The following is a 16,572-nucleotide window of genomic DNA, read 5'->3' on the forward strand; positions in this document are numbered from 1 at the left end:
ATTGGGATTTTCTGACTGAGTAAAGAGAACTGGTGTTGGTGTGTTAAGGGATTCTGATTAATAGCGTTTTATTTATCTTAAGGCGAGACACTACAGGTGAATAGGGCTGGACCCGAATATTCGAATATTCGTTCGGTGGGTTGGTATTCGATTTGAAAATTTGACATTCGAATATTTGTTTTTTGTTGTTGTTTTTTTGGCGCAACTGGGATCCCCCGCGAAACGGTTCTCATTCGCGCTTGAATAAGGCCGGCGACACACTGGCTGTGTGGCGTGTCCGTTTTTATTTCTGCTCCCATGTTAACAGGTTGGAGTTTGCTCACTGCCTGCGTGAGACACGCGTCTCAGGCGCGGCTCGAGCCACGCGGAAAACGCGCATGCCAGAAATAGAACCGACCCCAGTGTTCCTGCAACAGGAGTGTTCTCTCGATAGAGCGCAGAACAGCGGAGATTGTATGGACAGAAGTGCATGCCTGAGCTTGTGTTTTGAGTTAAGCTGCGTTGCTTTGACATTGTGGAAAATAGAATAATAGAAACAAAAATGTATTAGCCTTTTTACCCGTTATTATCAATCTAAATTAATCTCGTTTTTAATTTAAATTAATTTCGTTTTTTCTTTATTTAAATTTCGTTTTTCTTTATTTAAATTTCGTTTTTTCCTTTATTTAAATTTCGTTTTTTCCTTTATTTAAATTTAGTTTTTCTTTATTTAAATTTCGTTTTTTCCTTTATTTAAATTTCGTTTTTCTTTATTTAAATTTCGTTTTTCTTTATTTAAATTTCGTTTTTTTATTTATTTTAAATTTCGTTTTAAATACAAAATTAAATTCTTTATTTAAATTTCGTTTTTCTTTATTTAAATTTCGTTTTTCTTTATTTAAATCTACTGTGTCAGTAATTTGTTAGTCAGAAAAATATAAGACTACCTTAAAAGTATTGCTTAATTTAACAGACCTGTGTGCGTGCGTTTTATATCACTAGTGCAGTGTCCGTTATCGGAGCGTGAGGCGCGCCGCTTCCCGCTCGCGCTGTTCTGTAGTTTATTAAAAGTTTATTCATTCTGAATGTGTTGCGTCTCGCATGTCCATCTATATTGCACCAAATGCGACACTGCACTCCCAGTGAAGTCGATTGGATAAACGGTTCTCGAAATAATCAAAATGCAAACGGACATACCGACACATAGAGAATACTGCCTTTATTGGAGAGAATAATATGTTCAGCACCCTCTCTCCGAAGCTTCGAATATTCGATGTTCATTACTACCGAAGCTCCGAAGCTCAAAAAATGGTATTCGGACCAATGTTGTTTTCGTCAACGATGACGATAACGAAATGATTTCGTTGACGCACCTTTTTTTTATGACGATAACGTGACGATGACTAGCTAAAAATGGCTCTAAGGTGACTAAAACATGACGAGACGTTTTCGAGTTTTCGTTGACGAGACGAGACGGAACGAAAATGATTATAAGTCTGACGTTCACAATGCATGTCATTTCTGCCTATTTTGCGTGAAATCTGTCTGTTTTGAGCAAAAAAAAAAAAGTATCAGCAATGCTGCCGCTTCCTATCCTTGTTTTGGGTACGCCCACCACCCGGCTGCCGCCATGCCGCGCACCAGATTCCACACAACAACAACACACCTGCGGCTGCGGCTAGTCACTCGCCACACATCTTCGATATGAGGCTCCGGACTGACAAAAGCGAAACGAACTGCGCGAGCGACAGTGCGCGAGAGAGAGACCGAAAGTGCGCGAGAGAGAGTGTGTCTGCGCACGAGAGAGACTGAGTGTACGCAAGAGAGACCGAGTGTGTCTCAGCATTAGTTTAGTGGGCTAATTGGTACAAAGTAATATATAATTATTATATAACTTAGATTATAACATAAATTATTATTTAACTAATTATATAATAAAGCCACAATTGCCAAAGTAAGAATGTTTTTATTCCTGGCTTTTTTTGAGTAAAACAGTGATTCCACTGTTACCACTTTATCTGTGTGTAATGTTGTAGTAGCTCAAAGTTTTTTGCTGTTTAAACTGTAAACCATTCCTTTATTACTGTGAATACTGGTGAAAATAGCCAATGTGCTGACATTTTAGAAGAGCATCAATTAATGGAAAAAATATAACTTGAAATATGGGGATAAAAGGTTTCTGCCCAATGCGACAATGAAGTAGCCTACAGCTTGGCAGCACTGCGTCTCCATCAATGAGAAAGTCTAGTTTATTATGCAAAGGTTTTAAGGTTAACTGTTGTTTTATGAATTGCAACACTTGCTACAACCTGTCAAACCTAAGCCCATTTCCAATACTTTTTAACCTAAATTAATTTGTTAAAGACTACTTTTTTTTTTTTTTTACTAAAATTGACTAAAACTTGACCAAAACCTTTTTGCGTTTTCGTCGACTAAAACTTGACTAAAACCTTTTTGTGTTTTCGTCGACTAAAACTTGACTAAAACTATAAAGTTTATAAGTGACTAAAATGTGACTAAAACTAAAAAGCATTTTTGTCCAAAAGACTAAGACTAAGACTAAAACTAAAAGGGCTGCCAAAAACAACACTGATTCGGACCAGCCCTACAGGTGAATAGGGTAAAAATGTTAAATAACAGATATCACCATGAAACTTCCTCAGTTGATTACTTACACAAGTATACAAAAAATTAATTATTACAAGTTTTTGAAATATGTATGTTTAATTATGCAAATTTGGGATTATCTCATTAAATGTGTGATTTTGCATATATTTTCGGTAGATAGATCTGAACATATGGATAAAGCCAGGTGCAAAATTATTTTTTCATTTTGTTTACACACAAGATGAAAAAAAAAATTTTCAGAAGGATTTCAGGATATATGCTTTCATTACCTAGGAAATGGCTCATCGTCCATAGGCTTAAAAAAAAAATTTTCGCCATATTTTTTTGAATAAAATGTCAAATAAATCAGGCCAGAAATGATTTATTAACAAATCCCTGTGAAAATATCTTCAAAATACTGCTAAGTGAATAACTGGAAAGTTTGGTGTACATAGGTGCTATATAGACTGAGATGTTTGTACTGGAGAATGACAAAAAAACTAATTTTGAGAAACGGCATTTAAAGATTTAATAGCTCTAAATGAGATTTCGTCATTAGCTTTAAATCCCCCTTTGGACATTCAGAATTGGTTACTGATAGAAAGGAAATGCCCATATTCGGGTTACATAGCGTTGTGCAGGAGACTCAAGAGCTTTACAATGATACCGGTCATGAAAGACTTCAGTAAACAGACGGGAACTCAGCATGTCGCGTTGGAATGCTAACTTCTTGGTAAATTCGGGAGAAACTTACCGCCGCAAGTAAACAAAATGTAATAAAATAAACATCTTAATGTATATTTTCAACATTTTCTTTATAGCAGCTTGAAAGAACATATATTGAAGGAGTAAACTAGGCCAAAATCTCAAAACTGACCACTGGATGAAAAATCGATGTTTTTGCCTGCCATGTCTCGCCTTAAGAGTGTGGCTCATCCTGATGGCTGAGTATAGCTTTTGGCACATTTATCACCATTATGCTCTCCTTTTACAGTCTTTCATAGGGAAAAACTAATTGAGCAGACTGAAGAGAAGAAATTGAAGGATAAGTATTTCCCATTTGAGTGTGCACAATCTAAGACATTAAAGATCATCAGAATGTACATTATCCCACTTAATACATGGCTGCAATTCAGTAGTCATTAGATAGACATTTTATTTTTTTTGACTTGGTCACAACTGTCCAATCAGAATCAAGTATTACAGAAAATCGTCCAAACACCACATCAGTGAATTGGTAGCTGACTTTTTCATAACCAACTCCTCAAACTGATATGGGGTCGGTTTCACAAATATAGGCTTTGACTATGGCTTAGATATAGTAGATAGTCAGACTTCAGATAGACATCTAAATCAGACCGTTGCACAAAGCACTTAAGACTCTGACTATCTTAAGTAGGACTACACTGCAATGCATTCTGGGTAAAATAAGACACTTTTCAAAACAAAAAAACATGGCGGATCGAGTAAGCGTATTCAACCGCTCAGAGCAGTTTACCCCAGAGGAAAATATGTGTTTGTTGGAGGAGTATAACAGTTACAAAGACATTTTACTTGGGAAATTTAGCGGAGAATGTAGTAACAAGAAGAAATGTTTAAATTATGAGCCATTTTCCCTTTTCTTTTGGCTGTTTGTAATATAACTGATTGTTACTGCTGGTTGCCAAGGTAACATAGCGTCTTAGACCTAAGTTAGCCTGGGGGTAAGGTGTCTAATTTTTTGGGTCTAAATTAAGTCAGTCTTTATTTTTGTGAAACAGTCTAACTTGCATTAGACTAGTCTATGAGCAAATTTTAGACTTGTCTAACACTATAGACCGGTCTAAAATAGCTTTGTGAAACCGGCCCATGGACTCTGAGTCACGCAGGAGCTATATATTTGTGTGTGGCAAAGTGTGTTTGTGAGGCAGACGGTGCGTTAGAGGCCAATCAGGGGGAGCCACGCTCATATCTCATATTCACTCAACTGTGAGCCATAGCAGAGCCACATGAATAATTCTGGAGAAATACACTGAATCTGATCATCAGAGGTAGTAAAGGGTTTTGGTAAAACTTCATATAAGGGTCCCTTTGAAATGTGTTGTAATTCCAAATAAATTCATAACATATTGATATTCATAACATACTGTTGCATAACCATGATCCTTTAGAATGCAATAGTATGTCTTTAAATTTACAAAAGAAGTTTGCCAATGGCTTATGCTTCAACACAGTCATCACCAGCAGTAGGCTGCCCTTGGAGGAAGAAAATTACAAATTCAGTATTCAGCAAGGAGGAAACGCCTTTGAGCAGGTAGAGGTTAGAGAGAGGGCCCTATCATTTGAACTGCGCCGGACGAAAGGAGGTCAGCAGGGAGACATAGATCACTCCTTAAGTCTTCATATGAAAGAGAAGTGGCAAAGCAAGTGGGAGAGAGATAAAGGAGGGGAAGACAGAGAGACGAGCCAGTCGATAGGGAGCTAGATCGAGGTTGGGGCGATTTCCCCTTGAGAGAGGAATCAAGTAAAGAACAAGCCAGCTGAAATTTCAATAATCAGATCAGACCTGCATTAGAAGGTTTAACACCATTGATTGCTTTAAACTTCATCGTGCTGTAGAGCTTTACAATGGAACCAAAAGTCAGTCTCAGGAGAGACATATCTTTCCGAAAAACTCACAATACTTGTTTATCAGAAACTACATGAACAGATGGACGCATAAAAGCGAAAGACTGCGTTGTGAGTATTTTCAATTCACGACGCACTGCTGTCAGCATCTGCCTGGCACTCAGCCACGCTATCGAGCGCCTGTAATGAAATTCAGGATCGACTAAAGCTGGAAAATGTTTAGTAAAAACTCTGTTTAAAAACTCTGGATCAGTTTACCAATGAGTGTCGACACATAATCTAGGATGCCCTTATTAATATCTGAATGAGTTTGTCTGTATATGTGTCCAAGTCTCTTAGTGTATGTGTGTGTGGTTGCATGCAATTCTTCCATGGATTAATTAAACAAAGCCTAATGCTACATTTATCAGTGCTGAGAATCAAGGAGCTTATTTAATATTTATATAATTAATATAATATTAACGAAAAATGGAAATTAGGAGAAATTAGGATTTATAAAAAACATATGAGGGTATTACATCTAATCTAATCTAAAAGAGCATTCACAAGGCATTGAGACAAGACCATGATATTGGACCCAGAGTAAGAAAACAGTAGAATAGGCATCAGGTGAGGAAACTGACATTACAAGGGCAAAGGGATGCAGTACCAAAGCTTTTCATCCCTTCTGTTGCATTAGAACCCACCATTTGAACAAAGAATCTGGCTGGAATTGGGGAGTCGTTTGACAGCTGCAAAGTCCTTGTGACATCAGTCAGCACGGGAATGCAGCCAAAGTTCAGCTTGGCAGCAGTGACAGAGACGGAAGGTCCCTGGCCAACACAGGACAGGAGGAGCTCCTATGGAGAAAAGGATTACACATATCAAGATTTTTTGCGAAAATGTTGTGATGTTCCACCGAAAGAAAGTAAACCGAAGACTGTGACAGAAACCGCTTTGATAACAGATCTATTACCAGCCAAGATATAAACTCTGACAAAGAGAAAAGGCAATGTACACACGAAATGATCCATTTTAATCATTTTAATGTAAACAGTGGCTGATGATTGATGATAGTGTTAGTTCAGAAAAAGGGAGGCTGTTTAGCGCAGCATCTCACGTAATAGCTGAAGAGAGGAACCATCTCTTATGTGAAAATGCAGCAAGGATTCTGATTCTAAAGAGCCTTTGACACATAAAAAAAAAAAAAAAAAAAACACTTTTGTTCTATACTGTTCTTTAGCAATTTGTTATTGTAATGTACAAATGTGCTGGTTTTAAGCTAAATCATTTCATTCTGAGATATCATGATTTTTTTACGCTTTCTGCACATCATAACAGCCAACTCTGTTTCTAATACAGGTTGTTTGCAAATATTGCATTAATCATTGACACATGCGTAATTTTTCTTTTTTATTCAATACACTTGCTGTTTTAATTAAACGATATCTTAAAATTTTTTGGAACAACAACTGCAGGAAGAACAGTCTAATTACAGTACATTTTTCCTTTCACATAGGTCATTTATGCATTTGGAAAATGCTTTATCCAAAGCGAAAAAACTGTATATTGCATTTAAGTTATACATTTTATCAGTTCATGGGAATCAAACCATTGACTTTGGTTCAATTGAACATGAGTAAATGTTTTATTTCTTAAAAAAATGTATTACATAAATGCAGTCTTGGTGAGCATAAGACTTCTTTCAAAAACATTAAAAAATCGTACCGATCCCAAACTTTTGAGTGCTAGTGTAAAATATGCACTTGCCGTAATGTCATACGTAGACATATACTCACCAACGGTGGGTCTTGACGGCCTAGTATAGCAATGTGAGCTGTTTCCTGTAGGCTGCCCACTGTCTTGGCCTGAAGAACTATTGGAATCTGTTCTGTGCTATACGGTTGGATGACCCCTCGTGCGTGAGGACTGGAATAAAGAAGAGCAGGGTCTTCCTCATATGGCTGCAAACAGAAACGTGTGTCATATGTTATAAAATCAAAATACATATCTCTAATGTCCCTTAAGATAAGTTTTGTGCAGGGAAAACAGCAAGACCACTTTGAGACCACTACATTTCCGATGAAAGTGTATTACCTAGCTTTGATTGGGAGAGCTAAAACCTCCTCTCCAACACTTTGAACATCCAGCACTAAAGCCAGATTGTAGTCTTGCACCGTGTTGGAGCAAAAGGTTAACTACACTACTGTTCAAACATTTATTTATGTTTTTGAAAAAAGTATCTTATGCTCACCAAGTCTGCATTTATTTGATCAAAAATACAGTAAATCATTGCGAAATTTATTTTAAAATGTAATTTATTTCTGAGATGGCAAAGCTACATTTTGAGCAGCCATTAATCCAGTCTTCAGTGTTACGTGATCCTTCAGAAACCGCTTAAATATCATGATTTGGTGCTCAATTTCTTTTTATTATCAATGTACAATGTTGTGCTGATTCATATTTTTGTGGAAACAGTGTTCATTTTTTAAGTAAAAAAAACAACAACATTTATTTCAATTAAAATTTGTATGTTTCAATGTAAAATACTTTATTGTTTTAGTCTTTACTACGTTAACACATCCTTGGTAAATAAATATTAAAAGGTATTAATTTCTTTAAAAAACAACAACAAAAAACTTTTGAACGGTACTTTACTGTATATTCTTCATAAGATTTTATATCTCCGTCTTTATTTTATGAAACAACCCCACTTATATATATATTATTGTTTAAATCACTATTATAAACGCTTTGAACAGATTTAACAGCTGCTTGTCTAAATATAGCGCTCATTTAATTCCAAACTGTTCAGATTGCAGTATTCCTCTCCTTGCAGTGCTTTAAGTGCTCTGAAACCTCACATATGGGATCACAGACAACTGTCACCACGAAATTTAACCGCCTGAGAAGAACGGAAAAGTACTCTCCAGGTGCGTTTCTTTTATTATTCTAACATGTCTGGGAGGCTGCCGGCCAGCTGTGTGATGCATCTGGGAATATTGTCCCATTCCACTAATACGACTAACCGCAACCCCCTAATATGTATTCTTGTGCTGAGGTCTCATTAGAGCACAGTGAGCCACACTCTTGTCACAGACTGGGAGAGGCACATTTGCACACTGACAGGAGACACCCACATCCACAGAAAGCACAAAGACAGGCGGACACATCCAACAGATTAGCCCTCCAAAGTGCTGACAGCTCCCATTGATGGGAAAAGACCAGCACATGACAGGTACGCAAGGTACCTGGCAACCACAGGAGCATGGGCGAGATAATCACAGCCCTATAGAGAGAGAGAGAGAGAGAGAGAGGCAGGAGATACTGTTCTCATTTATCACCTTTCCCAATATATTCCACCTCCCATTTTTCTATTAATGGAATAAAACAGCACTTTTTTATAAGTCCAAGCTGTCTGAGGTATAACAGGGATTAAAGGTCTGCTCTGAACGGACGTTTAAGGCTGCACTTAGTTTTAAAGACCAAAGTTTCTCGTCTCTAGAGAGACTGTTGATGTTTGTGGCACGGACAGGTCATAGGGAACATCTTGACAGGACACTTCTGCTTTTGTATAGGGAAATTGATTCAAATCGCTTTGAGGTATTCAGCAAGATAATACATTGACGGGTCGGCTTAGAATCAGAAAGAGCAAACATACCTGGATATCTATCTCAGCCATAGCATGAACTGTGCCTGTGCTGGGTGATAAAACCAAAAGAAGACCGAAAGAGTTTATCTTGTCTCCCAGTCCCCATTCACTTCTGTTCAGCTGAGTGACCTGGTCCGTGCTGGTACTGCTCGCCAGTCCCGTGCCATCTCCGGGGATCCGCAGTCCAAAGCTCATGGGCACCACTGAAGTGTTGCTAAGGCCCCATGTCAGCGTTTGCGGAAACCCTTGGGTGAGTGATAGAAGATTCCTGATTACACAACTAATATGCAAAAAAAGGATTAAACACTAACATTGATCCTGATTGATGAAGTGGAGAGTGCAAGTTCATTTACCAAAGGACACCTCCCCAAAGTTGAGCACTGGGACACTGAAGTGGCATGTAGGCCCAATTAAACATCCCCTGCAAGAGATGAAGGGGCAAGGAAACTTTCAAAAAAACAACTCAACAAGAATAAAGGGCAATGAAAATGCTGCACCACAAGTAATTATACAAAACTAAAAGGCTGTTGAGGTGAAGTCCAGTGGAACGAGGAATGAGTGGCATTGTTTTTAGATGACAAGGCAGTGGTAGTTGTGGAATGTATACTGTAACGACTGCGAGTATGAACCAAACACAGACTAATCTTCTTCCAGAAGATTAATTCAAACTCTCTGCTTCTCGCGAACGAAGGGGGAAGATTTGTTCAGAACGTCTCATGATCATCATCAATCTTGCCATCGGATCCGGCATCACCGGTCTGACTATTTAGAAGAGCCCCCAGCACTAACGAGATAACTGGTCAATGCTAGCTTTGTTGCCGAATACTGATTGGTTAAGAGAAAGACAGAGACCAAGGTCCCATACAGAGTCTTCACATTCCAAGCTCAAATCAGCAACCCAGAGCCATAAATCACCAACCGGCTCCAGAGAGTCGGCTAACCAACGACTTTGATTGGTCAACTTTGATAGTTTGCAAGACGGATCGATACCAGCAGATATTGCTGAACCCCCACAACATTCCTGACCCCTCCCCCGTTGGGACCTCTGAACGAACAAACAGAGTTCTTTTCTCTCTAAACCAGAAAACTGAGATTCTTCCTACAGTATACATAAAACTCATTCAATAACAATTTTCAATGGACTTATAAACGTCATACATCATTCTATGTGTTTCTACGATATATGTGTCCATTTAATATGCCTTGATCCCATATAATTCATGTAATTGTTATAACTATTATAGGTGTGTGAATGAAAGTGTGTACTGTTTCATATCAATGCTATCTTACGAACACCACTAGCAAGATGGCTGGAATTAAATCTGTGTAAAATGTTTAATATTCTTATAATAGTAATGATGTCTAAACTGTGGCCTCTGTACTCTCTATTAGAGCTAAGAGTAAGGAGGTCCCAGATAATGCATGATTTACGATGAGACAAACAAAGCCAGTGTCTAATTGGTCCGATCTCTTCAGGAGGGGGGACAAACTTTGACTTTAAAATCTTAGACCCCAAAACAAAGTTCTCTCTCTGTGCTCTCTCTAACTCTGTGCTCTATCTCTGTGCTCTCGCTCTCTGGGTTCACCCTCAAGAAATGCTCTGCTATCACTCTCAAGAGAGATGGGCAGAAAAAGATGAAGATCTCAATCAGACAAGTAACCATGTAAACGCAGAGACAAAGAACCCAAATTAAGATCAGAAGAACGGGTTCAACAGCTTTATTCAAGCCATCTTACTACTCTCGTCTAAGTTGTCTCTTCTTTTCTAAGTTTTCCTTTATTTTCCGTTGTGAGTCTCGGTTCTAAGTTAAGTTTTGCGGCAAAGTTTCGGTCCCGATTCGACGGCAAAACCAGCTTCAGACAAAGACTTTCATCCATCTGCTAGCAGAGCCAGCACACCACGTGACCGGCGCCGCAGACCCAGGCACAAGGAGACCGGCCAACGAACCCGGGGAAACCCCCTTTTACGCAACGACAAAGACAAGCAAGTACCTCCAGACTAAAAGCTGAACTGGTGTATTGATATAAATTTAATAACCTGTCTAAGAAACGATAGAAGGGTTAAATTAAAGGGATAGTTCACTTTGAAATTAAATTTTGGTATGTTTTAGCTTACCTCAAGGGCATCCAAGATGTAGGTGTCTTTTTTCCGCAGTAGTTTCAATTTTTATATTTTTAGGTCAAACCGTTCTTGTCGGTCAGTCATATAATGCAGGTCGATGGTCACTTGTCTCAAACAGCATGCACAGAGTCCAAATTAAAACAATTCCCCGTCCCCAAATTAAACAATTCCCCATCGTAAGTACACATTGATGGCCTAAGACACGAAACGAGCGGTTTGTGTGAGAAAACGAACAGTTTTTATATCGTTTTTACCTCTTGAACTCAGCCACGTCCAAGTGATCTGAGAGCGCGGGCGGGTATAGATATATACAATAGATGTCGCCTTGGCTACGGTTTCGCAGTTTTACGGTTTTATTGATCATAATTCGTTATGAATAATAATTCATTAGATTTATACGTGGGCGTATAAACTCTACAATACATTCAGCACTTTCAGTGGTAATCCATCTTAATCAAAGGAGACTAGGCTTGTGCTAGTTTGTTTGAAAGATTTCAGTAGAGCTCTGCTTCACTCGTTTAATTAAGGTTCAGCCTGTACAGGTTCATTTAATCAGCCATAAACTAATGATTAAAAAAACAAAGAGTGAAGGAGAAATATTTGTTTTTTGCTAATGGTCATAAGAGGGGATTGATTAAAGTGAAGGATGTACAATTCGGGTCAATCTTCTGCTCTAAAATGAACTCTGGTTAAGGTCAATCAATACTAGGGTTGCATCCAAATTTGCAGACCTCCCTACTATATAGTATAGTATTGTTCATGAAAAGAGTAAGTCCGAAATTCACAGTATTCATAAAACAGTAGGCGGAGAACATACTACTTCAGGGACGATTTTGAAGTGCGCATCCACTGGACACTTTACTATACCATTAGGCCACAGGAGAAGATTGGTAAATGGCAGTGAAGCGACACAGCTCATGCAGGTGGTAGATCATTACAATGACAACACAAGTTGTCTATCATAGACAACAGTCTATCATATGACACAGTTGGGTTAATGTTTTAAAACTGCCATTAGTACATAACGGTGGAAAGCTATGGGGACTGGCTGGAAACTTGTGTTGTGGAAAATTAGCAGTTTAAGACAAAAGAGGTTCATTTTCTGTAACAGATACCAAGCAAGACATTTGACTTTTTCATATGTTTAGATGATATTTCATTTATGACAGAATTTGATAAGGTGATAAATTGTGTCTAGCATGAGAGAAAACCAGAGTCTCTTCAGATAAGAACATGATTAAATGCCTTAAACAACATACATTCAAACATTTCTATCATACTATGACCAGCTAAACCTAAAATGAAATCCTTTTGGGAGTGATTTCATCTAGTTTTTAAATGCAATGTGAAATGATTTTCCTCATGGACACAAAAGGCAACGCATACAAAAATGACATAATTGAAAATTGAAAATAAATAAATAAAGAGTTATTATATAATAAAGGGTTTACCTGAATGTGACAATGACAGGCTCAGGGTTTCCCACCACAGTGAAGTGTAACTCTTCAGAGATAACACCCAGTTTGTCAGAAGAGAAGTGGACCTCCAGTGTTTTGGAGACTCCGGGTGGAATCATGCCTTCAGAGGGGTTGAAGGAAAAGCAAAGCCCCAGCACTGTACTGGGTTGCACTAGTTTATACGCACCATTTATCAGTCCCTTATTGCTTAGAAGCAGCTAAGAATAAGACAAAACAGACAGAGAGAAGGAACACAAAAGATAGAGGGGGTCTGTAGATCTCTCCAGGTTTATGCTTGCACAGACTGAACGTCAATTGTTTCATTCTTTCAACGGTGGGATCAGTTTACGTTCTTTAATCATACACTTGGATACTACCTCAAACAATCCAAAACTTTCAGGACAATTATATTATTGGGATTATGCAAAAGCTCAAATAACAAAAGGAATTGGAAAGCCACAATGTTTGCATAATTCAGCATGGTGTGTATTCAAACTGATCCAAACATTGGTCTATTTCAAGACTCAGTGATAACAAGGGGCTTTTATTATTCAAGTAAAACTGCTGTCGAGTCCAACTGTATGTCAATATGGACGCATTTTGCACCTTTAGTGTGTTATGCAGCTGCTTAAATGTGAACAACTGAATAATAATTATTACAGGATTTAATGGGATACAATGTTACTTAAGCTCAAATTGCTTTTACCATTGAGATTAAAACAAAGATACTACTGTACATGAGGTTTCTACAATTGTACCTTATAGCTTTGTTTGGAGCCAATGACAAAACAATGAGTTTTGGGCCTACACCCTCTCCTTGAATGCCGAGTGGCAACCGAGATTCACGACCTGTGTAAGTACAGAGCATTCAAATAAGAATAATTATTTTTTTTTTAAACAAGCACAGGTTAGCATAATGAAACAGGCTGTTAAATTTCACTGGCTACAATATCAACAGTCTGTCTTTCTAGGTCACTACTAATCCAAGTAACCAGAATATAGTCAGACCTTACTCAAACATGCAAATAAATGCGAACCTGATTTCCAGGCCTGCAGATGTTCCTAAGCGCAACATGCAAATATACCAATGCATTGTTAGAAAACAATGCAAGTGTGCATGAGCAGCAAAGCTGGGACAGTGGAAAGTGATTGTTTTTAACACAACATCTGTTATCATGGAGTAACTACCAGTGATTTCACAGTAAACAGTCTGCTGGTAGATCCTGGCTTCCTGAGGTTTAAAGATGATGTTCACCTCTGCAGTGCTGTTGGGCCAAATTTCTCCCTTCTGTAAAACAACAGAAAGTCAACAGAGAGAACACACACAAAAAAAAACAATTTTGATTAATTTCCACATATGTTATTAGCTATATAAGCGTAATGCAAAGTCACAAGTGTGAAAGAGAAGTTTTTAAATATTATTATAATTTAAAATGACTATTTTTCTATTAAAGAATATAAAAAAATGGTCAGAAGCCAAGTAATGTCTTCAGTGTCACACAATCCTTCGGAAATCATTCTAATATACTTTTTATTATCAATGTCAAAAATGTTTGTACTGCCTAATATTCTTGTGTAAACCATGAAAAGTAAACCTTTTCTTAAAGCCTTTACTGTCACTTTTGAACAACTGAATGCATCATTGCATTATAAAAGTATTCATTACTTTAAGAAACAATCTTACTGGCCCAACTTTTGAATGATAGTGTATATGAAACTAGATAATAAATGACATCAATGTCATATTATTTACCAGCAATTCATGGTAAAGTCATTATTATTACTATTATTATTATGACAGGAGTGATGTGAAAAAAAGACCAAAATGTGTTTGCATGCAACACTTCTCCCTGAAGCAGTGACACATAGAAAGTGGTGAAAGCCTAACAATCAGAGCTGGTAACACAAACTTCACAGGTATGATCCCAGCAGGTGATGCATCAATACTTGGGAGATATCAAGGTCCCTTATCACCACTGCGCTCTTCAGCAAGTCACTTACAATTAGGGTGCTCTAGGGGGGTTGGCCACAACTGCATTGGATAAAAATGTTAGCTAAATCACTAGTGAACAAACAGCATGTTGAGTCACCAGGCAGTGCTTGACAGAGAGTTGACGGAGCAGGTGCGATCAAGCTCTACTGCATGTAAACAGATGCTCACATCCAAGCAGAGGGGATACTGATCTGTTTTGTTTTGCTTTGTTTTCTTGTCTAATCCTGTATAAATCTGGTTTGAAAAATCTTAAGGTGAGAGTCAAATCAGAGCAGAAATGAATGGGAAACATTTTCATTTATAGCCATCCTTATAGCTGCATCTTCTTCTGTCTTAAACATAAAATGTACATTAGATGAAGGAAAATGTGAGGTGCAGAGAGAAATGGAATCACTGCAGTATGTCTGTATGTGCCTCTAAGAGGCTGAAAGTCACAGCAAGGTGACAGAATTAACACAAAACAGTGTTGGATGTCTTTTGAAGGGTATGTGATTAGTCATTTGGAAAAACAAAGTGCTGAGCTGGACTTCCTATAGATCGTGTTATAATCAACTGGCACTGTTGCATACATTCTGCCTCAACTGCAGACATGCACAAACTTACAAAGACTCAACTGTAGCAGAAGACCAATCACTAGGTACATAACCAATGCAGAATTTAGGATTAATAGAATTTAGGGATTGCATGCACAAAGTGTTACAAGTAAAAAATTTAAAACTGCCAATTCACAATTAGATTTACCATTTAGTTAAGTAAATCACATTTAACTCTCACCCACATAACAAATCCTCGTGTCTAATTAGAAACAAGCTCAGTATTTTTTTAATTGCTTGGCTGAGTGAAGTGATGTCTAAGTTTGGTTTCCACCATATGTTTAGGCATATGGTTATACGGTACAAGGACATTCTAGGTTTTAGATTTAATTGCTGGTTATGCAATATTGCATCGGGGTAAACTGAAATCTAAAATGCTGAAGCTTGTCATGTGTCTAGTTGTAAGTAACACACCAGGGGTCTCATGATGATGTCCTGGTCATCCAGAGACAAAAGCTGCTGCTGGGTTTGCACAAGCCCCTCCTGGAGGGTATTGGAAAACTGCGAAAGACAAGCTCGCAAAGAAGGATCAGTGTTTTCTGTCAGAAACTGCTCCATCTCATCATCCACTTCTTGATGCAGCTCTGAAGAAAGCCTACAAAAGAAGAAAGAAAACAACAGAGAATAAGAGAAAAATGAACAAACACAGCTTGACACATTCATAATGTTAAGAGAATAGCTCATTTACAAAAAAAAAAGAAACTTCCGTCATTATTCATTACCACTGAAAATGAGATTCACTTGTCTCTCGGTTTGAAAAACAAACAAAATGCACCTCAGATGCTGTCAACAGAATTTTTCATTAAGACGTGAGCATGTCACCTCACTTGAATTTAGGATAAACTGTAAAGATTTGATCTTTCCAAAAGTATAGTTAGAAAAACTTAAATTATAGCTACAATAAAAACACTTAAAGCTAATAGAGGTTAACTAGTCAAACCTTAATTTGTCCTGTTCCTCTTCCTCCTCAGTGGCAAAGTTCTTCCACTGGTATTGCACAATGGAATCACTCCTGTTCATTATTGCCACTTTCTGGTAGGTAGCTAAAGAGATGTAGGTTTTCTCCAGCATCACACAGTTCTTGTCCAATCCGACATTTATATCTGTGGAATCTCCATAGAGGGCGATTTGGATGTCTTCTCCTAAAAAAAGGAGTCACAAGGTTGACAGATATATCAAAGTAAAAGGTTTGTATGAAGACAGTCTACTGTTAACACAAGACTTACAATATCAACCAAAGAATGTGATTATTTCTACAAGAGTATTGATGGGTCATTCTCATTAAACCATCCATTCATTTCTGCCAACCCTGTTACATTTAAAATGTTGTAGGGTTGAATGTTATGAAGTTGAGAGCAAAAAGGGCTAATAACAAGCGTAACTAGCAAATATCATTGTGGCACACAACATTATTTAAAATTCAAAATATAAAAACATGATTTTATTCAGCTTAATAAGGCCAATAAAACAATTTAAACAATGATGGTCATTTAACAATGACAGGCAAAAAAAGGACAAAGACAAAATGTGCGTTTTTTCATAAATATTAGGTCTACATCGTCTACATTAACAATGAAAGCAAA

The 16,572-nt window shown here is 37.7% G+C and overlaps 2 protein-coding genes across 2 annotated transcripts in view; both read right to left on the reverse strand.

Moving 5' to 3' along the window:
* The window catches only part of LOC309508202 (hydrocephalus-inducing protein-like), a gene marked incomplete at its 5' end in the record, with an annotated part of 24,013 nt that extends 11,491 nt beyond the window's left edge, over nucleotides 1-12,522 (reverse strand). Inside the window, 5 exons of the mRNA XM_082182721.1 lie at nucleotides 5,880-6,032; nucleotides 6,972-7,136; nucleotides 8,834-9,069; nucleotides 9,178-9,245; nucleotides 12,398-12,522. Coding sequence (XP_082038847.1) covers nucleotides 5,880-6,032; nucleotides 6,972-7,136; nucleotides 8,834-9,069; nucleotides 9,178-9,245; nucleotides 12,398-12,522 — 747 coding nt within the window. The remainder of the gene's footprint in view (nucleotides 1-5,879; nucleotides 6,033-6,971; nucleotides 7,137-8,833; nucleotides 9,070-9,177; nucleotides 9,246-12,397) is intronic.
* LOC309507390 (hydrocephalus-inducing protein-like) lies at nucleotides 7,270-16,304 on the reverse strand. The gene is made up of 8 exons (XM_082181556.1): nucleotides 15,930-16,304; nucleotides 15,404-15,584; nucleotides 13,592-13,691; nucleotides 13,162-13,252; nucleotides 12,398-12,621; nucleotides 9,178-9,271; nucleotides 8,834-9,069; nucleotides 7,270-7,370 (listed from the first exon to the last, which is right to left on the reverse strand). Exons 1-5 carry the CDS (start codon nucleotides 16,058-16,060, stop codon nucleotides 12,612-12,614), a joined length of 513 nt encoding a protein of 170 aa, XP_082037682.1. The 5' UTR covers nucleotides 16,061-16,304; the 3' UTR covers nucleotides 7,270-7,370; nucleotides 8,834-9,069; nucleotides 9,178-9,271; nucleotides 12,398-12,611.
* Nucleotides 16,305-16,572: the final 268 nt, after the last annotated feature.

This window comes from Leuciscus leuciscus (assembly GCF_965113295.1).
Source record: "Leuciscus leuciscus genome assembly, chromosome: 10".
Lineage (NCBI taxonomy): Eukaryota > Metazoa > Chordata > Actinopteri > Cypriniformes > Leuciscidae > Leuciscus > Leuciscus leuciscus.